Source organism: Diadema antillarum, unplaced genomic scaffold (genome assembly GCF_040938485.1).
Source record: "Diadema antillarum isolate AM-2024a unplaced genomic scaffold, OU_Dant_1.0 seq00000338_RagTag, whole genome shotgun sequence".
Lineage (NCBI taxonomy): Eukaryota > Metazoa > Echinodermata > Echinoidea > Diadematoida > Diadematidae > Diadema > Diadema antillarum.
The window spans coordinates 1,467,169-1,493,384 of record NW_027271351.1 but is presented as its reverse complement, the minus strand read 5'-3'; the positions used below and the strand labels follow the sequence as shown (position 1 = coordinate 1,493,384).

The window sequence follows — 26,216 nt, the reverse complement described above, 5'->3', positions numbered from 1 at the left end:
GTTGATGGTCACCACAAGGTCAAAGGTCACAGGCAGGGGTCAATGAACTTTTAGGGCCCAATGTTAAAGTTTTTAGGGCGCGTTTCGATTATGGGTCATAACTTTTGATCCATAAGTCCGTTTGTGACTAAACTTGGGTGGTAGATGTCCCTTGGGGAGTTGATGGTCACCACAAGGTCAAAGGTCACAGGCAGGGGTCAATGAACTTTTAGGGCCCAATGTTCAGTTTTTAGGGCGCATTTGGATTATGGACCATAACTTTTAATCCGTAAGTCTATTTGTGACCAAACTTGGATGGTAGATGTACCTTGGGGAGTTGATGGTCACCACAAGGTCAAAGGTCACAGACAGGGGTCAATGAACTTTTAGGGCCCAATGTACTGTGCATTTAATTATGACTCCTAACTTTTGATCCATAGGTCCATTTGTGAACAAAATAAAAAAAAAGGTGTTGTACGTTTGTGGGCGAGACACATTACGGCACTTGCCTTGTTCTTTATCTCTTTCCTCTGCCCCAAGAAGGTTCTTGTCTTCAGATTGTCTGCCCGGCTATCCAAACATCTTAGATCTCACTAATATGATCATTTGAAGAAAAAAAATATATAAAAACTTTCTCAAGGTATTTTTATTATGTCTATAGCCAAGGCATGCTACATGTGGCATAGGCCTACATGGGCTAGGCAGATTTTCTGCAAAATCCTGAGAGGTGAAAGGTCAAAGTCTCCACACTTAAAGTGCAGAACATTTTGTGTCCCCTCCCCACCACCCCCCCCCCATTTTAGTTAGTATTACTCTGTTTTGCTTTGAATGAAAAGAGTATATGTGACCGTGCACCTCAAAACGAACATAAAGTCGCACACACTGATTTTGCGTGAGGACTGAAAATAAGTGAAATGGGTCAACCTAGCCGAACTTGACTTTTTCATATTTTCTGAAAGAGCAGGTCTTCTTTTCCATAATGATAAAATTTGGTATCATAAAACGGGCAGGAAAGTGTGTTTTTTTTAGCACTTTATCTCGAACATTTTTGGTAGAATAGTGTGATTAGGTGTGTCTTTAGAATCCCTTTTTCATTTCTGAAGAAAAACCTTGTCCACACTCTTCACTTTCCACTCTAATAACTTTTGAAAGGATAGTGCTACTGCTTTGAAAGTTGGCATTGATTATGGACAGAATGTGTTAATGAGGCATGCTTAATTTCAGTTTAATCTGACAATCCCTTCATTGTTGTTACTCTGGTGGTTTACTTCCTGTTTTTTGTCCCATTCATCCCACAGCCAGCACGGTTTTGGTAAAGATTAAGCGCTTGAATAGACACTGTACTTCAGAGCCTCTTTTCTCAGTTCACGCTTTTCCTGAGTTTGTGCTTTCTTTCCAATATTTAGATAGGTTAGGAGAGTCCATTTGATATGAGTTATACATCATTTTAAAGCTTAAAGTCTGCTCTTTCAGAATATGGTCTTAACTAAAAAATCATGTCTGGCGACTTTTTGTTTGTTTCGAGGTGCAGGGTCACATATATGCTGTGGGTTTTTTTTTCCTATCCTGTTTTTTTTTTTTTTATCCTGTTTTTTTTTTCCAGGTCTTGCAGAGCTGCGAGCCAACATCTGCAGCTTCCATGCCAGACTAGATGGGCTGACTCATCTGGACCAGGACCTGGTGGTAGTAGGACCTGGATCTAAGCAACTCATCTACCTCCTGATGAATGTCTTCAATGGAGGTAGCTGTCCAGAATAATTCACTCCTTACCGCCCATTACTCATTATTATCATTATTATTATTATTATTATTATTATTATTATTATTATTATTATTATTATTATTATTATTATTATCCTCATCATCATCATTTCTCCGGTCATCCATCATCAACACAGGAGGTCCTGCCTTTTAGATCTCCTTTTCAAATTTGTGCTAATCTTTTATCTCTTTTCATGTAGGCATTTTTAATGAGAAATTTTTGAATTTTGTGAAATAAAAACTGCAAAAACTCATGGTTGACTACTCATCCTGACATAGATTCCATATATCCTTACCTCTGTGACAGTAGATTAGGTAATGTAGGGAAAGATGTACATGAGATAGCTTTTGAGCTGCAAATGGCAGTGTAGAATTATCTTTGTCTGGTTGTCTTGACAACTGCGACACCTCTGAAAAGTCAAAGGTCACTGTACTTTTGGCCAAAAAATATAGTGTCCAGCCATGACTTGAGCTAGGAATATGCAGTACTGATGCTGTTGGATTACTTGGTTGAAACCAATGTTGACAGCCTGCTTTTGTATGTGAATGCTGTATTACATCTTAATGGTTAGTCATCATTTGTAGGAGCTTTTTAAATTTAAGTTAGACTGATTATGTAGTCATCAGAAAGATGATAAAAGTTTCTAAGGAATTGTGAAGTGATAGAATCAGGATTCATTTGTCTTGCAACTGTTATAGGACTTTAGTGTTTACAGCTGACATACACGTAGCAATTGCACTTACAGCTAACATTATACATGTAGTGATTGCACTAACGGCTGACATTATACATGTAGTGATTGCACTAAGTGATGGCGAGTTCATAGCTGTAGTTTGTTGTTTCTTTCTTTCTTTGTTTCTTGTCCCACAGATATTCTTCTGCTGTCTCCCACCTGGACCACCTACAGGCCCCAGGCTGTGTTCTGCAATCAGCGTGTTTTCATCATCCACACCAGTCTGGAACACGAGTGGAAGCTCACCCCAGATCTCCTTGAACAGGTACCCCGAAATGTGCCCCTTTTGGCTGTGAATGAAAATTGATTCAATCGTGATTCAATCGGGCCACCCATGAATGCCCACATTACCAGGTCTTTAAAGCCATCACTTGTACATGTGAATGCTAATCATTCTTTCACACAAGTGTATGCTGAGTGCTTACTGTATGTCAAGCCATATGTCTATTTATGTTTCTTTTACAACAACAACAACAAAAAGCTGTGGGTGGTTGCCATTGAATTTAAATACATCTGAGCGTGATAGTGAGTGAAACATTTTGGTGGGTGACCGGAACGAACAAACTTTGCTTCTGATGAGTGACTGATAAGAAGAAATCTCTGTGGAATAGAGGTATTAGGTTAGACAGATTCTTGTAAAAGTGGATATTTTGGCTAGGTAAGATGGATTTTGCTTGCTTTTAATTCCGCAGAATCAGGACATTAGAGGACACTTCCGGATGATTTTCAGATTTTTACATTTTAACAACTGTAAATTAGTTATACTGAAAACTGAGTTTCAGAATCTATGATAATTGGGATGAAGAATGAGAATATTTTCGAAATTTATAACAAATTGCAATGAACAAGGATGATGATATGGCAGGATCACCATTAGAATGCATGAGTTGGGGCACAAGGAGGCAGAACAAAAGAAGAAGGCATGCATAGATTATATACAGGTGAACTCGCAAGCAAGCGGTATTGTAATGGAATGACACTACTACATTTTTGAAATATGTGAGCCTGCTATGTCATGATCCTTATTCAGTGTAATTTGTTTAAGGTTTTTCAAAGTATTGTTTCTCTGCTCAAGAACCACAACAAATTCCACAAATCCATGCGTGGAGCTGTTGATTTATGTACTACATGATGTGAAATTATGAAAATCGTGTGGAATGTCCCTTTAATTACTGGAACATATGGCATGCAGAAATATTTATGTGCCTTTTTTTTCGCAGAAGCATCTGGTTGCGCAAAATGCATGAAAATTTCCACACCGCAAAAATTTCCACTTGTACAGTATTCTCTACGGGTGAAACCCACTCGGGAATAAGCATACCTCATTCCAGTCATCCATGTAAATACCAAGAAGAGATGGGGTTCCAATTGACTGTAATTATTCAAAGGGCTGCCAATTTTCTTTTGATGCACAAAAGAATTCCACACGTGCATTTGTGCCTAAAGAATTCCACAGGTGCATTTGTGCCTGTGATGTTTGGGGTTTGATGCCAGCAGCTTTCTGAGCAATCTGAAGATTCATTTTACATGCTAACATAATGCCGGCTATATTTTGCTTGTACGAAACTTCACTTGATGATAAAGCATGTGAAACAAAAGTAAATCCCATCCAGAAATTATGCAAAAGTGTAAATCTGAGCTGTATGTCGTGAAAGTATTTGAAACTGTTCCCTCAATGGAAAGCTGATCTTATCATCTTACTGATCACTTCTGACAAATGGAACTAATATGGTAAAATCTTCAAGTATATTTCTCTATTAATTCATATGTTATTTTAGTGAAAAGTCAAGTAATTTTTATATAATATTGACTGGCCTCGAGGGAGATACCAGAAAATATTCTTTAGTGCGGGCAATATTCATCTGGTATCTCCCTCGAGGCCAGTCAATATCATAATTAATGCCTATCCCCTAGGTAGATTAGGAAAATATGTGAATACAGCTATACACTATTATATAGATCAAGCCACATTTGACTACCTGTAGATCATCACCAACATGTCGAATAATTGAAAAATTGTTCATCAATGTACATCATTCAACTCCAACTTCAAAGATACAAAGTAGTTGTAACAGGCGAACTTCAAACATGTGAACACTTTTACACTTTATTTTTGCTTCTGTTTCAATTTGGAGAGTTGCAATAACTGATGGTCACTTTGCAGTTATTGAGCACAAATGGAATAGTCATTGTTTGACGCGTAGTGCTGCTGGTATAGGTAATAATCATTTTTATTTCATCAGTTATTTGCACAATTTTTATTCACACATCCCTTTGTACCTGTATGTACCGCTCATGTTTTCTAAGAAGGGATGATGAAAAGTAACTACCTTCATAAAGACATATCTTCCATTGAGAGTGATGAGTCATGCTGCAATGCCACATGAATCAATCGTCTTCCTATCTGTGAGGCAGCTCCAGTTTAGCACATACTTCAAATATTTCTGAGTGGGGCATTAAACATGGGATCAAAGGAAATAGACTGTTGTTGCTCCTTCTCTTAAACCTCTGTGGTTATACTCATCTCTCTCCTGTTATGTTTATTCACCCTTCTATCCGTCACAGACTATCCTGCAGAACGATGTGAAGCCAAATCGATTGCTCGTTCTCTGCAACCCTGACAACCCAAGTAAGTTATATGCCCCTCCGATGAATACACAGCAACAATATGAACCACAAATCATTCCGTTACCCCATTGTAACAGTTGTTACAAATGTGAGCCTATGGGGGGAAATGGAACAGCAATATTTTTGCCATCAATCCACCTTTCTCTTTTTGTATACCTTCATCCTACAGGGTGCCAGACATATCTTATTTCTTGGTTTTCCCTCTCTTCCTCTGTCTCATATATCACTTGCACAATTATTTCAGAAAAGATTATTCAGCAGATTTTCATGTTACCAGGCCCTTATTTGCTGTGTTGACACACTGATTACAGAGGACAGGTCCCACAGAATAACACTTCAATACCTTAACCCGTTGAAGACGAGTCCCGAGTACACTCAGGCAGGTGTCTATGGGAAATGCATGTTGTAGCAGTATCAGTCCGTCCTCAACGGTTTAAGTACAGTTTTTATTTCCTTCCTTAAGATTACCCAAATTTGTCATGACAGTTAAAGAAGTTGTATAAAGTTTTCAAGAGGTAGCTAGTGGTATTATGTTTAATATACAGACTGACACCATTCCATCACTGATTTCTGGATTGTGTGTCTTTCATGTTTCAGCTGGAACTGCATACAACGAAGATGAACTCATCGCTCTCAGGTATAGTAACTTCCATGCATTTTAGTCATCAATCCTCGTCATGAATTTTAGTTCATCATCTTCTCTGACTTTTCTATGCAGCTGTGTCTGGATGCATGCTGATACCAGGGGCGGATCCAGGAATTCCGTAAAGGGAGTTGGGGGGGGGGGGGGGGCGTGGCTAATGTTTCTGGTGCCACTTCCGGGTTTCATTTCAATTTTTTCTTTTTATTTCTTTTGTTTTGAACGAAAAATAAAGGGGGGGGGGGGCGTGCGCCGGTTGCGCGTTGGGGGGGGACGTGACTAATATTTCTGGTGCCACTTCCGGGTTTCATTTCAATTTTTTCCTTTTTATTTCTTTTGTTTTTAACGAAAAATAAAGGGGGGGGCGTGTGCCGGTTGCGCCCTCCTCTGGATCCGCCACTGGATACAGTACAATTTTTGACTAGATGTCAAAGAGCATGCAGTTCTAAGGGGTATCAAAAGTTTATTCGATGAAAATCGGTTTTGAAATGGCTGAGATATCCAAAAACAAAGTGAAACAAAGAGATACTAATAAAGTTGGGGCATGTCGCCTTTTATTATTAGCACTTTTTTGGATATCTCAGCCATTTGAAAACCAATTTTCAACAAATAAACTTTGAATCCTTCTTAGAATTACATGCTCTTGCATATTTCAAAAGAGGCTTTTCATTATCTCACTTAGGAATGTTCAAAACATGAATCCCTACCTCAACCAGTACTGTACAGTCCCTTTAACACTAGAAGGGTTGGTGAAGGGAGGGCGTTTTCATAATACCTTGCTGATTCTTGCCAATGTGTGCAACTACTGAACCTTTTCATAACTGTATCTTTCATGACTTGTTTGCCTGATGCACATTTTTATACATTGTACTATCTGTATGAATGTCAGACATTGGACAGGGTCATAGGATTATAATAACTTATCACTTACCATCAAGATGTGCATGAAAGAAATTTGCCTGCATGGATCTGTTTCCCCCAGAGGCAATGCAATGCATATTTTCTAAATCAATTCCTTATCCAATAGTTATTATGCTGTAATTGGGTAATTTTGCCATAGTGCTAGTTTCAGTTTATTTAAAAAAAAAAGAAGATATATAACATATGTTGTGCCAAAAAAAAAAAAAGACATAAACATAGGAAATAACTGAAATTGTACAAAATAACAAATGTTGCAAAATGTGTAGATATGTTGTTTTACATTTATGAGGTAATGGATAAGTGAATGAAAACATCAAGTAGAGATGCAGAGTGTTCTTTAACCCTTTTGAACAACAGGTGCATTGCCAAATTCAGTATCAAACCCCTATTTTTCAGCAAGCAACTTAATTTAGCATAATATTCTAATGTGTCATGACAGTTCATCTTATCAAAATGCATGACATTTTGGGTTATTCCTGATGATGTCAGTTGAAAGGCAGAAGGTCACAACTCCAAAGTCTTTGTAAAGTACTATGACCCTTCCTATTTTCATTGGATGAAAGACAAGTAACAGAATATTTTAGCAATTAAGTGGAATGCTAATTTTCTTTCCTTTTTTCTGTTATACTTCTTGGTCTCCAAAACTACACTTGGCTGCACCCTTTTCTCTTTGTTTGCTCGCAGTGCGATGTTCCGCAAGCATAACGTCACTGTCATCAGCGACGAGATCTACGGTCGACTCAGCTTCGACGGAAGACATCACAGCCTCATCAAGGTAAAATGATGTTGTAGATGTGACAACTGCTACAAACTCTGCAAGAACTAATGGTCTGATTTAGAATACAATTTTTACCCTGGATATATTTCTGATCCCAATAATGTGGCCTTGAGCAACTTAGTTTTGCGTGCAGTTACAATGATTGGAGTAGTGTTGAGTGTCTTTGTCTTTTTGTGTTATTCAAAAAGAAAACTTTGCCTCCACCGACACCAGCTGCTTTCTGAAAGGGCACTAATTGTGATGTGTTCAACCTTGAACCGTGACTTTCATTCATGCAAGGTTGATTGTACATATTTGTGTGTGTAGGTGGGTTTTCTGTCTTCATTTGTGTGAATTAATCTGAAAATCGAAGGTGTTTGGCTTTCTAACTTGATATTATCTCTTTTGCAAGGTGTCACAGATACAAATTCTGTACAAAAAAAGAAGAAAAAAAAGATAAGAGTTAATTGTTTCATGTTGTGAAGACTTTTGCATACCTGTTCAAACTGACAGTACTACCCGGAGGGATCTATTCTTACCAGTGGCATCTCAAAGTGGGCAAGTGCTGGTGGATGGCGGGTAAGTGAATCTCTGGTGATTGGTTCAACTGTAGTTTACCCCCTTTAGTAGCCCCATGTGTAATTTCTGAGAAGCGACATGAAACCAATGGGCCTATTGTTTACAACATGGAACACAGCGGGATCAAGAGAAATCCTTTGGGTGTTTCTGTGGGACCTATAGATATTCTATTTCTATGGGACTAACAGAAATCCTGTAGGTGTTTCTATTGAACCAATAAAAATGCTATGCAGGACTGTAGAAATATAATAGTCTGTAATGAAGTGACAAGGAATGTACCTCTAAAAAAAAAAATAAGGTTAGAATGAATGCATTGAGATACAAGCAGCTCACTTTGTACATTCTTTGTCAATTGTTTGTCATTTGTTTGTCATTCTTTGTCATTAGAAAAAGAATGAAAAGAGTTTGAATTGAATTCAATTGATATGTGTGAAAAAAAAAATCAGATGATTTTCAGCTGGTCCAAATCAATGAGTACTTGTACTGTATTTAATTGACAGGGGTTCATCTAAGCTGTGGCATTCTATTAGCACCTGTAAATGTGTTAATGGTGATGTCACAATCACATTATTTTGAGTGGAATTTCTCTCTTGCTTTGTATGAAAGTGACCAGGATCAGGAGAGCTCTGTACACTCATCCGAGATTTGTTATGTAACTTGATCCCCCTCCCCCCATGTTTTTGTTACTCCTGTCCCTCCCCCCTAAGCTTGGCTACAGCATCTACCCTCGTCGTCTGGAGGCCCTATTCAAAGCTGTGTGCAGCGGAGCCAGCAACACTTACTCCTGTGCCCCTGGACCTGTCCAGCATGCATCCATCAGTGTGAGGAAAAAGACGTCTCTTTGTCCCTAGGAGTGATATAGATGACATAATATAGAAATGTGGTTTCCACTTGATTTGCTTGTGTTTGTATGGTCTCCCATGGTTTTTAAGTAGTTTCATGTGACATCAATTCCTGAACTGGCTAATAGTAGACCAGCCAAACCTAAAAAAAGGCTCTAGATAAGGATTCGACGGCATTTTTTGTTAATGCTCCGTTCTCATACTGAAAGTCTTGCAAAAATACTAAGGAATATCGTACGGCCGGATGTCAAGCGTACTTTTGCCGAAAAATGTCATTTTTAGCCCAAAATTCAGAAGCATGTCAAAAATCACGATTTTGATTTTTTGCTTGCATTCAATTCATATTTGAAAGATCATGAGTTTCAATTCTCCCTTTTAATGAAATTGCAATTTAAATGTGTTTCCTTATCATTTTAAAAGGTCATTTTGTACAGCAATATATGGGGCTCTCAAATGTTTAGGTGTTGTTTTCTCGAAATAATATTCACAGATTAATTAACGTTCTGTAAAGTTTGTTTTTCCAAGCTAATTAGATGATCTTCCAAAAGTAATTTAATGTTTTATAAAACTAAAAATGCTTCTTTAATTGAATGTGTCAATATCATTTCTAGTTTTCTTGAAGAAATTTTTACTTTTAATAAAAACTCTGAACATGTTGGAACTCAGAAAATGCATTTTTGAGCATTTTCCAGTAGCCCCGCGCGGCTTGTGTGCGCGCAAATACTTAATACGTGTGCGTACGTCGATTAGCTACAGGTAAAATCTCTCGCGCGAGAGTTTAGAGCTGCATGTTTCGGTCGTTGAGTTGGAAACGTGGTGACTGAAGAAGGGACAATTTCCTTCAAATGTAAGTATAAATTAGGAAATAAATACATAGTTCTTTATTGCACTGTATAAGGGAACTTTTTTTAAATCTGTTTTGATCTACCAGTTAGATATACACCTTTGATCTGAGACTTGGTAAATATCAAGGTTTAAGCGCTAGTAGAATCTAACGTTAGGCCGATGTCTTATGACTGTATCGCACCGATCCCGTGGGCATGCCTACCAACCCCCGGGCCGCCGCCCGACCGTGCCGGCGGTGCTTGTTAGTGGAGTGGAACACCGATTACTAGTTATTCCGTAAGGCACGTCTTGACACGGTGCGAAAAGAGGCCTACATATATCGGTCTACGTTTAGATTTAGGTGTCTTGTTCGTTCGATCTAGGTTTCTAATCTATGGCCTCATCACATGCAGTTAGACTGAATCCTCGTCTAACGTTAGGTCTAATCTATCTAACGGTTACACTCTCTAACTGTCGACATTTTCTATCGTTAGGGGTTACTGTTCAGTGTTAATAGATGTACATGTAGGCCTACGGCTACGCCTGTTACTAGTATGCCAAACCCAAAACAATTATTCAATCGGGCTAGGCCCTAATCACAATAGCACTAGAACTAGCAGTTGTATAGACAGTACAGGCCCACTACTACTAACGTTAGATGTATTTGTAGGGCTAGAGCCAGGTCCAGGGCAAGGGACTGTAGTCTATACAGAAGGTGTAACTAGTTACATGTATATGTAGACTAGACTTAACTGCGAACGTTTAGAGTCTAATCAAATACTAGACCTGTATAAAATCTAGCGGGTCTGAAGTATAAATAGCTGGCGTCTAGAATTAGGATCTGACCTTAGTCAAGATCTGGGCCTCTGATTCTACCTAATGTTAGAGGTGTCTAGTATCCTACTAGATATCTAGGCAGTTTTGTTATAAAGACCCAGCTAACAAGGCCTAGCTAGACCTAAGTTTAGACATCTAGTGGTTCTAAAATGTATGCATGCTATTTTATATATCTAACGTTAGGCTAACTTTTGATCTAAGTAAAAGTTCACGTTAGATCTAACAATTCTATCTTGATCTAACATTAGAATATCCTAACATTAGCTCTAACATTAGCACTAATACTAGTCTCTAGAGCAGAGGTTTAAGGTTGACTCCACTCTTTATGGTACTGTAGACCTACATGGGTTTTAGAAAAAGAGTCTAGGATTTAGGCCTAGGTGTTTTATTTATAAAAGCTAGTCTACAACAAATAAGTGATCTTGCCATTTGAATATGCCCGAAAGAGAGAGAAAGAGAAAGTGTTCAGTCCTGACTGCCAACCTCTCCTAATCTGTGAATCATTTACATGTACTCTTCTAGTTTATAAATAGCCCGACCAGACGCTGTAAGTACGCTGTCGCGACGTACCTACGTACAGCAACTGGGCTGTGTGGGCTGTGTATAATAGTTTACAAGTAGATCTAGTCAAAAAGGAACTATTTAGAAATGTCTTTAATACTCATAAGTACCAACTTCTCATGTTAATGTCTCATAGAATAAAGGTTCATTTGAAAAAATGTAAATATTACATTTTTAATGGATCGTTTATACTGACGCACTGAAACCTGAATATCTTTCTTCTTCTTTTTTAAATTTTCAGAAAGCTGAAAAAAAGATCACATCTCAATAAAAGAGATATATCTATAGTTATAATTGATTTGCATAGGGTATAAAGAAAATTATGTCAATGCCAAGATGCCTTTTCAAAACAATCAAATTTCAGATTAATTTTTTTTTTGTTCACTGTTAGCTTATAATGCTCTGCTTTAAAGATGAAAAAAAAAATTATTTGAGTCATGTTGATTTCTGTTTTCAGCTAGATGTACCAACAAGTGGACAGACTGAGTCTTGTCTTCAAACTTCGCCAGAGAGAGACATATCCTGACTTGCCAAAATCTAAGCTCTTTCTACCTGCAACAAAGTGCAGAACAACCAGAAGGTAAGAAATGGTAAATGTGTGAAATATCTTTTAAATACTAAGTTACTAAGTGTTTGATTATCAAATGTATCAGTTAAGTGCCCAGTTGAAAATAATGCCAAATCTAAATACATTGAGTATTAAATATTCCTATTCCATTTGAATAAATTGAAAGAAGCATGTTTTCACTTTGACAGTTGCATTACAATACAATGTACAAGTACTTTGCAAACAAAGAGAGGAGAAGAATTTTATATCTCCATTTATATACAAAGGGGAGCAAATCTATGATCAAATGTGTATTCTTGTTTTCTTGTAAATTCATTGCATGTTCTATTGCAGAGGATCATGAAAGAACAGTATTCTATCCACTGAAGAGGAGATGATATAAAAATCAAACATAAATATAATCAAGTAAGATATTATATGTAATGGAATATTTCTCAACCATGTCAATTGGAAATGGCGGTGGCACAAGTGTTTAATGTGTGCACAGATGAAAATACGTCTGTAGTCTCAAATCAATTTACTTTCCATTATTATTATGTTGCGTTAAGTATGACGTAAGGGTAATATATGCTGTGATCTATTGTTCTTTATTTTTATCAAGGTGTCAGCAATAAATGGACATGCTGAGTTTGAGATCACATCTACTAGAGTGAGGGGGAGATAGAAAGATGTCTTGACTGCGATGTAAATGCCCTTTCCAGCTCACAAGTAAGTGTCAATGATTTGAAATTAGGAATATTGTCTCATGAATTCAAACCGATTTATGTAAGGAAATCATATCCTAATCCACATACAAATGAGAGCATGATACAATCAAATATTTGTGTACAGGAATTACAGGTGTCAAGATGACTTCCATCCTATATATTTCATTTTCAGTAAGATATGGCTTTAGAGCATCAAAGATGATAATAACAATGACATGATTAATGTATTACATGTAATACAAATGTTGACAGTGACCTGAAGATCCAAAATCTCATACAAAGGGATTCATGAGATCATGATGATTAATTCTCTTTCATGATGAATGTGTTTGTTTTTGGTTGCAGTGTAAGTCCATGTATCCTGTTTCACTCATAAAAATGATAATTTATTTAAGTTTTCATTAATTATATTTTCGACCAGAATTAGCACAAAGTGGACAAAATGGACCCTGCAAACCACAGCCAACTACGGACAAGAGAGAAAAAGAAAGAGACAGATGTCCTGACTACCAACTTCTGATCTGTGCATTCTGTACTCTATTTCGAAAAAAAATACGGGAGGTAAGCAATAATGCATGTAAAATGTAAACCCCAAATAGGTTGGAATATTTTGTCAACCCTTTGACATCTTTACCAAATTTTTGACTGTCGATCGTTCATTGGGCAGAAAATTAATGCATGTTTTGCTAAATGAATGCAGTACTGCATATGCATGTAGTCAATCACTCCAACAACCAAGATTCACATGAATTAACGCTGATTATTTATTTATTTTTTTGCCTCTGTAAAAAGGGGGTTGCAGGAGTCTTTATGTTGTTGCAGTCATCCATTCCCACCGTGGCACATCTGTCCTATTCTCATCTTGCAATAACTTAACATGTACTCAGCAGATCATCTTCAATTTTGGTTTTATACAGAAGAGATAAATACCTAGGCCTTTTAGCATTTTAGTTTCTGTTGTGACTTTGCTGCTGATTGTAAATTACATGGAAACCCTGATTTCTATTGACTGTAGAGCATTGCTACCATAGTATTGTATGTACCTTTGGATGGCAAAGTTACCATAACCTCTAATCAATTTGACTTTCATTAGTTATGAGGGTATTGATGTGAAAGGTCACGGGGTTACTATATGCACGAAAGTGTTGAATGTATCCAGTTGCAGTATCAGGCAAGCACTACCTTGAAATTCTTCTGAATGGAATAAAAAGCTTAATGGAAAGAATTGGATATTTGGATCATGAAAATTTCCTACATTTTATATTTCGTTTTGTACTCACGGTTAAATTGCTACAATTAGGATCTACTGTATACAATATACCTGGTACTTTACCGTTTTAAGGACACACTACATATGGAGGAAATCAAGTAACCGTATATCTTTAGCGTATATGTCACTGTGTCTTCACCAAAGATTAAAATGCCCATGTCACTTTCCTCATCAAGTTAAGACAGATACACCATTCTTTTTTTTTTTTTCTCTCTCTCTCTCTCTCTCTCTCTCTCCAGAAACAACCCTGCCAGGCTATCCGGTCGGCATCCAGATTCCGTATGAAGGATGTCATTAGAACCTGAACTTACATGTGGAATGCATCCATCTAAAGTTCTCAAATGTAATCACATTATAGAAGTTGAATACAGCTGTACATATTAAAGATTTGTGTATATATTAGGAATTTCTACTAATCCAGATTAAATGCTTCTTTTCTAATCTTTTGTGTTCTTTTTTGTCCCCGCCGAACGAGTTCGAGCAGGGGACTATGAAACGGGCTCCGTACGTGTGTGTGTCCGTGTGTCCGTCCGTCTGTCCGTCCGTCCGTCCGTGTGTCCGTGTGTCCGTGTGTCCGTGTGTGCGTCCGTGTGTGATCAAAATCTTCAATTTGCTACTTCTCTGTCATTTATGAGCCAATTTTGATTCTGTTTGCTTTATATGATAGCACTACATGGGAGCTTTGAAACTTCTACACAGAATTTCAGTCGTGACCTTTGACCTTGACCTTTGACCTATATTGTACATTTTGCTACAAAATGCTACTCCTTCGCCATTTCTAACCCGATTTCGATTCCGTTTGCTTTATGTGATGGCACTAGGTGAGGGCTTCAAAACTTCTACACAGAATTTTGACCTTTGACTTCTTTGACCTTTGACCTTGATTTTTTGACCTATATTGTACATTTTGCTACAAAATGCTACTCCTTCGCCATTTCTAACCCGATTTCGATTCCGTTTGCTTTATGTGATGGCACTAGGTGAGGGCTTCAAAACTTCTACACAGAATTTTGACCTTTGACTTCTTTGACCTTTGACCTTGATTTTTGACCTATATTGTACATTTTGCTACGAAATGCTACTCCTTCGCCATTTTTAACCCGATTTCGATTCCGTTTGCTTTATATGATGGCACTAGTTGAGGGCTTCAAAACTTCTACACAGAATTTTGACCTTTGACTTCTTTGACCTTTGACCTTGATTTTTGACCTATATTGTGCATTTTGCTACAGAATGCTACTCCTTCGCCATTTCTAACCCGATTTCGATTCCGTTTGCTTTATGTGATAGCACTAGGTGAGGGCTTCAAAACTTCTACACAGAATTTTGACCTTTGTCTTCTTTGACCTTTGACCTTGATTTTTGACCTATATTGTACATTGGCTACAAAATGCTACTCCTTCGCCATTTCTAACCCAATTTCGATTCCATTTGCTTTATGTGATGGCACTAGGTGAGGGCTTCAAAACTTCTACACAGAATTTTGACCTTTGACTTCTTTGACCTTTGACCTTGATTTTTTACCTATATTGCACATTTTGTTACAAAATGCTACTTCCGGCGGGGACATATGTTACGCACCGCGTAATTTCTACTTTTCCTTGTTTTTTCTTTAGTGATGAAGTAAAACAAGGCCTGATATCAAAATGTGCACAACACTACTTGGCAAACAGAATTTACAATATGATTTGATATAGATCTCCTTCCAATTTTGATTGCAGCATTATAGGGATGAGGGATGGTCTACTTTTGGTTGAGATGGGGGCTGAGATGGAGATTTTGTGAAATAATGAGAACCCTGTTATGAAATATCAAAGAGTAAACAATACCAAGAGGAATTCCAAATTTATTTGCTAAAAATTGGTTTTGAAAAGGCTGAGATGTACAAAAACAAAGAGGTCCTAATAAAAGGTGGCACCCACTTTTAATTATTATCATTCTGTGTCACTTATTTAAAAATTTCTCGGCCGTTTCAAAACCAACAACTTTAATCAAACAAACTTCAAATTACTCTACGAATTTGATGTTCTTTCATGTTTTATAAGTTGTTTTTAATTTGCTTGCAAAAAGTTAAAGTCTGAATCTCCATCTCAACCAAAACTATACCATGCCTTCGAGACTAACAGTTACAAGCCGCATACTAGTAGTTCATGAAAATTGATCTGTTATATCCTTTGGAGCCCAAAACACCAACATTTTAATCCTGTCAGATTGGAATGTCTTTTGTTTTTGTTTTTATGGGGGGGGGGGGTCAACAAAAGGGAAGTGATCTTTGCCTTTCTTCATCAGATGGAGGAAAATATAAGACATGTTGGTCAGAAAAAAAAGAAAAAAACTGCACGTTGAAGTGCTTAAAAAGAGAAAACTTCACAAAGGAACAGTTGGTGAATCTGAAGGGAAATAGCACAGAGCATGTTTTTTTCTAGTTTAAGATATAAAAGACATAAGTAATAGGTTTCAATCCAAACACCAAGTACAAGAAGTAGTGAAAAGAATATGATCTGGTCAAGATGTATGTTTAGCCATTTTTTTTCACAAGTGCCATACTGTATACGCTATAATTTTCGCGTACATAAATTTTCGCGAATTGCCGATGTCACACATTTTCGCGAGTGGTTAAATTCGCGATTGGGGGACCAGAGAAAATGTGAAGTGGCAAAGAAAGTGTGAATTTTCAACTTACTAGCATATAAGAATGATACTAGTTATACACTGCATGAAAAAGACTTGCCAAACTCTGCGAACTAGTAAGTTAGAATTCAACATTTTTGAAGTGGTTAAGTCCATCGCGCTAGATTTCTGACGAGTGGTCCCCTTGCGATAATGGATTGGCTCTCTACAGTATTCGTAAGTAGACGTGGACGTGCGTAAACAAGCTTAGCCAGTATGGTCTGTTCGGTAAGCCGTGACATGGTATTCTAGTACTGAAATGTTCGTATCATCAAGGCAAGGGATTCATTTTGGAAGGTAATATTTTCGCGTGTTGTTAATTTCGCGAATAGCTCCCGACTCGCGAAATTCGCGAAAATAAAACCCCCGCGAAATATATAGCGTATACAGTAATTGTCATGATGTTGGTAATACTGTAATATATGTTAGCTATTCACGGCCCCAGCAATGTATTCTGGTACAATCGGTGTACTTGGAATAAGGGAAAGTATTAGAAGGAAGCATTACCCACGTGTGTTGGAGAGGTGATTTCTTTTTTTCTTCACTGAGAGACGAATACTCGGTACAGATATCTTATCACACTGGTCTGCAGAACACAAAAATAATATCAGACTAAAAGTAGAATTTAAAAAATGTGGCAGTCATCATTCTAATTCAGTTGTACAGTGACGAAAGTTCAATGCAACAGCATACAGTCATAATTAGCTAAGATATGTAACCACAAACTGTGAAAAGATAGAGATATTGAAATATTGCCTAAAGAAAAAAAAATTGTTTTTCCAGCTGGTGTAACGTTTGTGATGGTGGACACATAGTATATGTCACATTAAAAAAGAAATGAGTTTATTAATGCAGTTAACGTAGTCAGCGCAATTTGTATTGTTGATTTTCAAAGTTTTTGGATGTATGTCATAGAGACTTGTTCATGGTAAACTTTTCACTGAGGACTCACTCTTTTTTAATGCTTTTAATCATTTTAGAAGATTGCTTTCAGATGGAATTTTTGTTTTTGTTTATAGATATCCACAAATCGATACTGAGGTTCTTTACCTTCCAAAACGAAATACTGTTCAAGACAAATAATTATTTATATTTTGCAGGATTCAAGCATGCTCTTACTGTGTATAGTATTTTTATCAGCATTTTGGTGACCAGCAACATAGATGTCAAGATCTGCTATTCTAGTAAATGTACGCTAATGGCAAATCATCATTTTAAAAAAGAGAAATTGCCTCGTTTACTGTTTACTGTATTTCATTGTGTGTTGATATAGTCCGTGAACGCTGTTTGAGACGGTGGTTGCGGGCGTGTGCACATTGTGTAGTACGTTTTTTTGGTTGACTGGGAATTTAGAGTGTTGGTGATAACTAAAATGATTTTTTTTTTTCACAAAGATGTGATAATACAGCAAAAAAAAAAAAATCGAATTGCAAACAAACAATTTGTTGTACTTACATGTCTGCTCTAAGGACATAGAACTTGGCCAAGGATAAATATAATCTGCACTATAGAATCAATGATTTAACCGACTTAATGATGGGAAGGGGAAATGAGGCTGTTTGCATTGTACGCATTTCAATTCTACTTCCTTTTTACTTCTTGTTTTCTTTTTTGAGGGTGATATTTGCCTTACTTTTTCACACAAATATCTGGGATACATAATATTCTGATGTCGCCGAATAAGTGTGCGTTCCAAACAACGTTCATGTAAACAATCAACCATCATAAAAGAAACATTTAGTAAGTCTTCTGCGGGAGGATAGATCAAAATAAAATGCAAACACCTCGCCTTAGAACATTATAAAAGTAAAAGTGATTTCGTGCCTATCCCTTGCAGGGCTGCGTTTCAGGGCCTGAGAATGCAAACTTTAGCATTGTATTGATAACCTTGAATTCCCAAGCATTCTCGGGGGAAGGGGTGAGTATGCAGGATGGGAGATTTGGTATCGTAATTTCTCCCAGTAAAACGTGATTTGTTATCACGGTTTCCATGACAACGATTTCCAAACACAGTAAACAATTTGTATATAACTCTTAGGTTTCATTGTTCAACATAGATTAGTTAGATGGATACATTTTTCACACACACACACACACACAAACAACATGTTTTAACACTTGCACGTTTTAAAATCATGAATATTTGAAATTTTCAGGGAGTGACCTAATAATGATCAGTTGCCATGGTAACAACACTACTGACCACCCCTCTTTGTATTTTTTTTTTTTTTTTTTTGGGGGGGGGGGGGGCAAATAAGCGCATTTCAGTCATATCAAGGTGCCACAAAGGGTTTTTGCAGTCAGCTATCCAACCTGTCCATTGACTTCGCCGATTATGTAAGATAAATACCTACACTCACTATAGCATGTACAATATATATGGGCCTACGCTATACACTCGATTTTTCATTCAAAATGCGCGTCCAGTAAAAATACATCGTCCCATTTAGGAAAACATAAAACGAGTTATCTTTCGCCTTATCTTATAATTTCTTTACTGCATAAGATATCAGGACATATATTATATTTCGAGAAAATAAAAACTTTTGAATAGATTGATTTAGGTAGCTTAAAAAAACTTTGAAATATTGGTAGATTTTACAAAGTACAATTTTGAGTAAATCACGGTTTTATGTTTCACTGCGCCATATATGTGCGTGTAATATTCTACATTCAAATGTATATTAGTCAGGTTTTAAACTTGAAATGGAAGATAACACATTTCTAGTTTGAAAGTTACTTATCAACCATTACTTATTTCGATAAAAAAATAAAAATCGTGATTTTTGACATTCTTTCAAATTTTGGGCTAAAAAAGGCATTTTTCGGCAAAAACGCGCTTGACATCCGGCCGTACGCTAAACTTCAGTATTTTTGCAAGACTTTCAGCAGGGAAACTTAGCATTAACAAATTTTGCCGTCCAAAGTAAAAAAAATCGTCTTGGCTGGCCTACTACTAAGTCTGTCATTATGATGATATTTTAATCGGTATAGGATATTGCATTCTTCTTTTTTCTTAAGAAAACCAAAATCAATGGTACATTGTACTTCTTGCCACTTTGTAGGCACATTTTATGAAAGAAATTTGTTCCAGTTTTTTTTTTGCAGTTCATTCAGTTCAATACACCGACTGATTTAATCATTGTGTGTATGTGGAATATCTCTTGTCTAGGATGAATTCAATTTGTTATATATTTCTTGAATAGAGTAAGTGCTTTGTTATTTAATAAATGTATTCTTTTCTTCCTCATCCACAGCTCTTCAAGTTTGAAGATGAGGAGGAGCAGTATGTGCACATCGCGAGGAAAATCCTTCACGCCGTGGCGTCCTACTGTTACAGGTGAGTTGAGAATCCCAGCAAGCCTTGCGAGAGTTTCCCAGCATTCCCTGTAGGGCTGATACTCAAGTCTTTTCATCTTTGCATTGCCTCTAATAACAGATTCCCTGGATTTCATTCCCATATTGTTTGACATGTACATACATCTCTGTTATTGAAGTTACCTCTGCCAAGAAGGTTATGTTTTGGCCAGCATTTCTTTGTTTGTTTGTCTTTTAGTAATAGTACTTTGAAAAGTTCAGTTCAGTTCAGTTCATTTCAGCAACTTTTTCATCATGGAGAAATCAAACGAAAATGCAATAATCTTAAAGAGCAAAATACATACTGTAAATACATAAAACATGAACAAAATATACAGTGATGAATCCAAAGACTTACCTGAAAATATATGTAGATATCTAGATATGTAGATATGATGATGGTTGTTTTTTTCTGAGTAAATAATGTAAAAGGACAAATCACTGATTTATTATAACATTGTCTAAAATAGCTGTATTATCTTTTGTAATAAAATGAAAATAAAACTTGTCTAGGGTGCTGTCACAAAGAGCAAAGTTTCTTGATAAGATGACTTGACAGAAAAAAAATATATATATATTTTGGTGAAATATTCAGGATACAATTGTTGTGGTATAAAGAAAAGGTAATTACTTTTTGGTGTTGATAAGGATCATGATCTGATTCCAGGATTTCTTAAAATGATTCGTGCACAGTTCTTTGGCATTAGTGACCTATGACCTTGTTGAAGGTTTGCGCTCTCGCAGCAAAACACACTTTATTACTAACAGAAAGCAATATTACATAGAGAAGTGTTTTGAAGCATCATTTTATGTGTGTGAGATTTTAGTGAAAGTGAAACATTCTCCATGTGTGATTGTGGGGGAGTAAGTGTAATTATCTCTTTCATTGATTAATTATGTTCTAAGATTAATGTCTGACCTGTGTAAATAAATGCTTGAGTCCTTTTCTCACATCACAAATAGCAACAAACTTTACATATCCATGTATCTCTAGATCTTTGTAACACTGCTTTATTCAATAGTTTGTCATGTATGTTAAGTTGCTTAAGTACATTCTAGGACCATGACACTATCTACGGAACTAATTTGTTAATATATCTTTCAGAATTGAGAATGAAAAAACTGAGTTATCCATTCGTTGTTTGTGTGTGTTTCCTGATTGATTGTTTTTCCTTTCCTTCCTTCCTTCCCTCCTTTCCTTCCTTTCTTCTTTCCTTCCTTCCCTCTTTCCTTCCCTCCTTTCCTTCCTTCCCTCCTTCTTTCCTTCCTTCCTTCCCTCCTTTCCTTCCTTCCTTCCTTCTTTCCTTCCTTCTTTCCCTCCTTCCTTCCCTCCTTCCTTCCCTCCTTTCTTCCTTCCCTTCCTTCCCTTCCTTCCCTCTTTCCTTCCCTCTTTCCTTCCTTCCCTCCTTCTTTCCTTCCTTCCCTCCTTCCCTCCTTCCTTCCCTCCCGTCCTTCCCTCCTTCCTTCCCTCCTTCCCTCCTTCCTTCCCTCCTTCCCTCCTTCCTTCCTTCCTTCCCTCTTTTCTTTCTTTCTTTCTTTCTTCCTTCTTTCCTTCCTTCCCTCCTTCCTTCCTTCTTTCCTTTCTTCTTTTCATCCTTCCCTCCTTCCTTCCTTCCTTCCTTCCCTCCTTTCTTTCTTTCTCTCTTTCTTTCTTCCTTCCTTTCTTCCTTCCTTCCTTCCCTCCTTCCTTCCCTCCTTCCTTCCTTTCTTCTTTCCTTCCTTCCCTCCTTCCTTTCTTCTTTCCTTCCTTCCCTCCTTCCTCCCTTTCTTCATTCCTTTCTTCCCTCCTTCCTCCCTTTCTTCATTCCTTTCTTCTTTCCTTCCTTCTTTCCCTCCCTCCCTCCTTCCTTGCTTCCTTCCTTCCCTCCTTCCTTCCCTCCCTCCTTCCTTCCCTCCTTCCTTCCCTCCTTCCTTCCTTTCTTCCTTCCTTCCCTCCTTCCTTCCTTTCTTCCTTCTTTCCATCCTTTCTTCCTTCTTTCCTTCCTTCTTTCCCTCCTTCCCTCCTTCCTTGCTTCCTTCCTTCCCTCCTTCCTTCCCTCCCTCCTTCCCTCCTTCCTTCCCTCCTTCTTTCCTTGCTTCCTTCCTTCCCTCCTTCCTTCCCTCCCTCCTTCCTTCCCTCCTTCCTTCCTTCCTTCCCTCCTTCCTTCCTTTCTTCCTTCTTTCCTTCCTTTCTTCCTTCTTTCCTTCCTTCCTTCCCTCCCTTCCTTCCTTCCTTCCTTCATTCCTTTCTTCCATCCTTCTTTCCTTCCTTCCCTCCACCCCTCCTTCCTCCCTTCCTTCCTTTCTTTCTTTCCACAGAGAGTTGACAGCTGTAGGTTTGAAGGCAGTGAAACCGACAGGTGGGTTCTACATCTTCCCAGACTTTGAGATCCTCCGTCCAGCCCTGGCCAAGCGGGGGATCAACACTGGAGATGCCATGTGCAAGGCCATTCTAGCCGAGAGATCTGTCGCTGTAAGTAATCCCAAATGTGATAGGGCAATGTGCAGTTCTATACCACATTCAAATTGATTTTTACAGATGGAGTGAAATCTGGTCAAAAATTTGAAACAGTTTCATCGAGATCAAAGAAGGTTATACATGTATCATTTTTCATGCTTCCATGCCATGTATTTTGTTTTAAAATCATATTAATAACACAAAAACATACAAGTTATGCTCAGTCTAGGGGAAGGTACATTCCAATGTCTTCCAATCACATCAGTACTTTAGCAGTGATTGACTGATGATGTCATGAGCAGAATCTTGGTTTGAATGAGGGTTTTTTGTTGTTGGAGTATTCAAGTAATCTGAGGAAAAGTTGTAGAGAAGCTACTTTAATGTCATGAGCAGAATCTTGGTTTGAATGAGTTTTTTTTTTTTGTTGTTGTTGGAATATTCAAGTAATCTGAAGAAAAGTTGTAGAGAAGCTACTTTAATGTCATGTATTTAGATATTCATGTGGCCAGATGCATGGTGTTAAGGGTTTCATAGATTACAACAAGTCAACATGCATTTGCATTGCAGAGATCCTTTAAAGAAGCCTATTGTGCTATTCCATTTGGAAGCAAGAACAGAAATTGGTGAAACAAGTATGGTGTGTTTGTTAACCTTCCCATTTTTGACAAAATATACTCTCTTTGTTGACACATGAATGGCAGTGAAGTTGTATGGAACCTCAACTGAAGGTGTTGAGGTTTTGTGAATTGTGCTCTGTGCTTTAAATTCAAAATTGTAGAGCTCAAGTCCTGCCACTCACTCATATCCACGATTATCATCTCAAAAAATCTGATGAATAGGTATGCAAGTATGCATGCTCTCAGATTTACAATGTAGCTTTAAAAGGCATTGTTTACCATTTACAGATGTAGCAAAAACCTAGCTCAAGTGCTTCAAAATAGTTCTGAAATGTGAGTTAGGAATAGAAACAACCAATGTAAAACTGTTAATCAGTATAATCAATGTTAAGTATTGTTTGGAATATACCAAATGTGAACAATAGTTCTCATAAAATTGTTTCTAGAATAAACAGTCTGTACAGTTATGGTTTAGTGAAAAAAATAGTGATATCTCCTTATATTTGAGGCTTTATTGCAAAATTTTTATATGACATGATGTTTTGGGATACAACTGACCTACACATATATGCATCAAATGTGATAGCTCGAAAATCTCTTAAAAAACTGCTCCCAATGGTAAACTGTACCTTTAATTACCTCCCAGAGAGTGGTTACCTACTGGTAGCTGGCATGCTTCCAAGTGGGTTGAATGACTGCACTGAAGGTGCTGGTATGATTCCATTGACTGATGTAATAGTAGTATCTTGTGGTGGAGAGCCAATATATATTTAAAAAAGAAGGAACAATCACAAAAACTGGTCGTTGTTCATTTGCAGGAACACTCTTAGTTCAAATATTTCTCAAATTTGTGTTTTATCCACTTTGAAGTCTTCTGTGACAGTTGAGCTTGGGGTGTTGTGAAGGCACACAATTATCCTAAATCTAATTCAATGACATAAGCCATGAAGTCGTATTCCCGTTCTCTCACTGTCCTCTCTTGCCATCGTCACTTCCAGCTGATGGCCGGAGGACCGGACTTCCTGCGGCCGGGGTCAGAGTTCACCGTCCGCCTCTGCTACGTGAACTTTGACGGGACAGACGCCATGGAGGCGGTCAAGCTCCAGGGTGACGAACCAATCACGGACGAGATTCTTGGACTCTACTGCAGGCCTGTTGTAGAAGGCATTCAGGTTGGATTAGGCTTCAATCGTAGTTTGCATATTTCCAATTCTGATGCAAAATAGAAAAAAAAAATGAAAAATGATAATTATACAATAGTGCATGAGAATGTGAATTCACAGTACCAGTACTTCAGAACGTGAAAGAAGAAAGTGAATGTCAGGTAAACTGATTACAACTACAAACAGCTATTTTTGATGGGAGGGGAATCAACATATACTAGTAGCTTTTCCTGGGTACTGTATACGCCAAATATTTTGCAAGGTTTTTTATTTTCGTGAATTTCGCAAATCAGGTGCGAATCGCGAAATTAAAGACACGCGAAAATATTGACTCGGATCCCGATGTGAATGTGACGGCATGTACACTAAATTCTCCGTTCAGTACAGGACTCCATTATGGCGAATTTAACCACTCGTGAAATCGTCGGGAATTCCCGATTCGCAAAAATTTAGACTTGTGAAATATATGGCGTATACAGTAAGGCCAAACATTAGCGGTTGAAGATAGCCAGCGACTTCAATGTAAACAAACAGGTTAAAAAGATGTGAAGGACAAAAGACGATGCATGACTTAAGATGTGGTTTTGATTGTCACAACCAGGGTAATGATTTGTTGTAAAGGGATTTGAGCTTTGCACGATGATGAAAAGTATCATACAAAACAACTATTGTTAATATCATCATTATTATCATCATGGAGACAAATTCAGTGATATTTCCTGCAGTAGTACTTGTGTGTTAAGATGGACTAGGTATACATATTTGTGCATGTTTATTCCATTGAGGATAAAGCTGATTTTGTAATAACACACATTTCCCATAGACACCTGCTCATGTACACTGTAAAGGTTGAAATTTTCTTGTGAGTTTTAATCACGCTCAGTCAGGTGCGATGAGTTTGGCATGTTTTTAATTATGTGAGGTCATAGAGATGGAATATTACTACATATCACAAGCAAAAATATTTGCGTGCATTTATTTCTGTGCATCTTTCATGTCGCCCATAAAGTGCACAAAAATGTCCACTTTTACAGTACTCAGGACTAGTCTCAGATAGGTTAATGGTTTCTTCTTCTCTGGTCCATGCAGGCTCTTGTGTCTTGGGTGCAGGACCAGCTTCAGCCCAGTGACTAGCTTTAGCCCAGTGACTAGCTTCAGCCCAATGACTAGCTTCAGCCGAGTGACTAGCTTCAGCCCAATGACTAGCTTCAGCCTAGTGACTAGCTTCAGCCCAGTGACTGGCTTCAGCCCAGTGACTAGCTTCAGCCCAATGACTAGCTTCAGCCCAGTGACTGGCTTCAGTCCAATGACCAGCTTCAGCCCAGTGACTAGCTTCAGTCCAATGACCAGCTTCAGCCCAGTGACTAGCTTCAGCCCAGTGACTAGCTTCAGCCCAGTGACTAGCTTCAGCCCAATGACTAGCTTCAGCCCAGTGACTGGCTTCAGTCCAATGACTAGCTTCAGTCCAATGACCAGCTTCAGCCCAGTGACTAGCTTCAGCCCAGTGACTGGCTTCAGCCCAGTGACTAGCTTCAGCCCAATGACTAGCTTCAGCCCAATGACTAGCTTCAGCCCAATGACTGGCTTCAGCCCAGTGACTGGCTTCAGCCCAGTGACTAGCTTCAGCCCAAAGACTGGCTTCAGCCAAGTGACTAGCTTCAGCCCAATGACTAGCTTCAGCCCAATGACTAGCTTCAGTCCAGTGACTAGCTTCAGCCCCGTGACTAGCAGTCTGGACTGGATTCTTCCCTTGTTGTGACCTCATTGATGACTAAAATCTATCATCCAATTCGTAGAGGAGATCACTTCCTTAACCCTTTGGGGACTAATGTCTACTAGAAGACACCAGATGACTTGTGCTTATCAGAGAAGAGCTGTGGAAGCTGATTTCTCTTTCTATTTCTAGCAGAAATGATATCATTTTGAATATTAAAATGGTCTATATAGATACTAGTTGGTGATTAGTCTCTGGGCAGTGATGTCACATTAAATAATATAATTCCAGATCTTGAGTGATTGCAGATGGGGCTGGAATGAAGTTATGTGTATTTATGTAAGCCATATAATATATATGATATAACAAATACTATATAATGTATTGTTGTAATATTACATGTGACGGTTCCTTGGGAGCTATATTTCTACCCGGAGACAAAATTTAACTTCCACATTGATGTCATGTGTTAAGCACACCTCTAGAAAGATGATATCTGTATAAAGGAGCTACATTTGGCAATGATTACTGAACCTAAATAGTGACTCCATCTTGCCTTTACAGTCATAAAAACAATAAAGCCTACCAGGCTCTGAGAAATCAAAGTGAGTTGCCATAGTTTTTCAAAATTTGCATGTATGTGTGACCC

At 37.8% G+C, this 26,216-nt stretch overlaps 1 protein-coding gene across 1 annotated transcript in view; it reads left to right on the top strand.

Moving 5' to 3' along the window:
• The window catches only part of LOC139730798 (aspartate aminotransferase-like), a 41,426-nt gene extending 16,346 nt beyond the window's left edge, over window positions 1-25,080 (top strand). The window contains exons 3-13 of the mRNA XM_071641668.1: window positions 1,583-1,720; window positions 2,612-2,739; window positions 5,040-5,103; window positions 5,700-5,739; window positions 7,348-7,438; window positions 7,934-7,999; window positions 8,707-8,820; window positions 19,537-19,619; window positions 21,935-22,088; window positions 23,689-23,862; window positions 24,943-25,080. Coding sequence (XP_071497769.1) covers window positions 1,583-1,720; window positions 2,612-2,739; window positions 5,040-5,103; window positions 5,700-5,739; window positions 7,348-7,438; window positions 7,934-7,999; window positions 8,707-8,820; window positions 19,537-19,619; window positions 21,935-22,088; window positions 23,689-23,862; window positions 24,943-24,987 — 1,097 coding nt within the window. The 3' untranslated portion in view covers window positions 24,988-25,080. The remainder of the gene's footprint in view (window positions 1-1,582; window positions 1,721-2,611; window positions 2,740-5,039; window positions 5,104-5,699; window positions 5,740-7,347; window positions 7,439-7,933; window positions 8,000-8,706; window positions 8,821-19,536; window positions 19,620-21,934; window positions 22,089-23,688; window positions 23,863-24,942) is intronic.
• The last annotated feature ends 1,136 nt before the right edge of the window (window positions 25,081-26,216 follow it).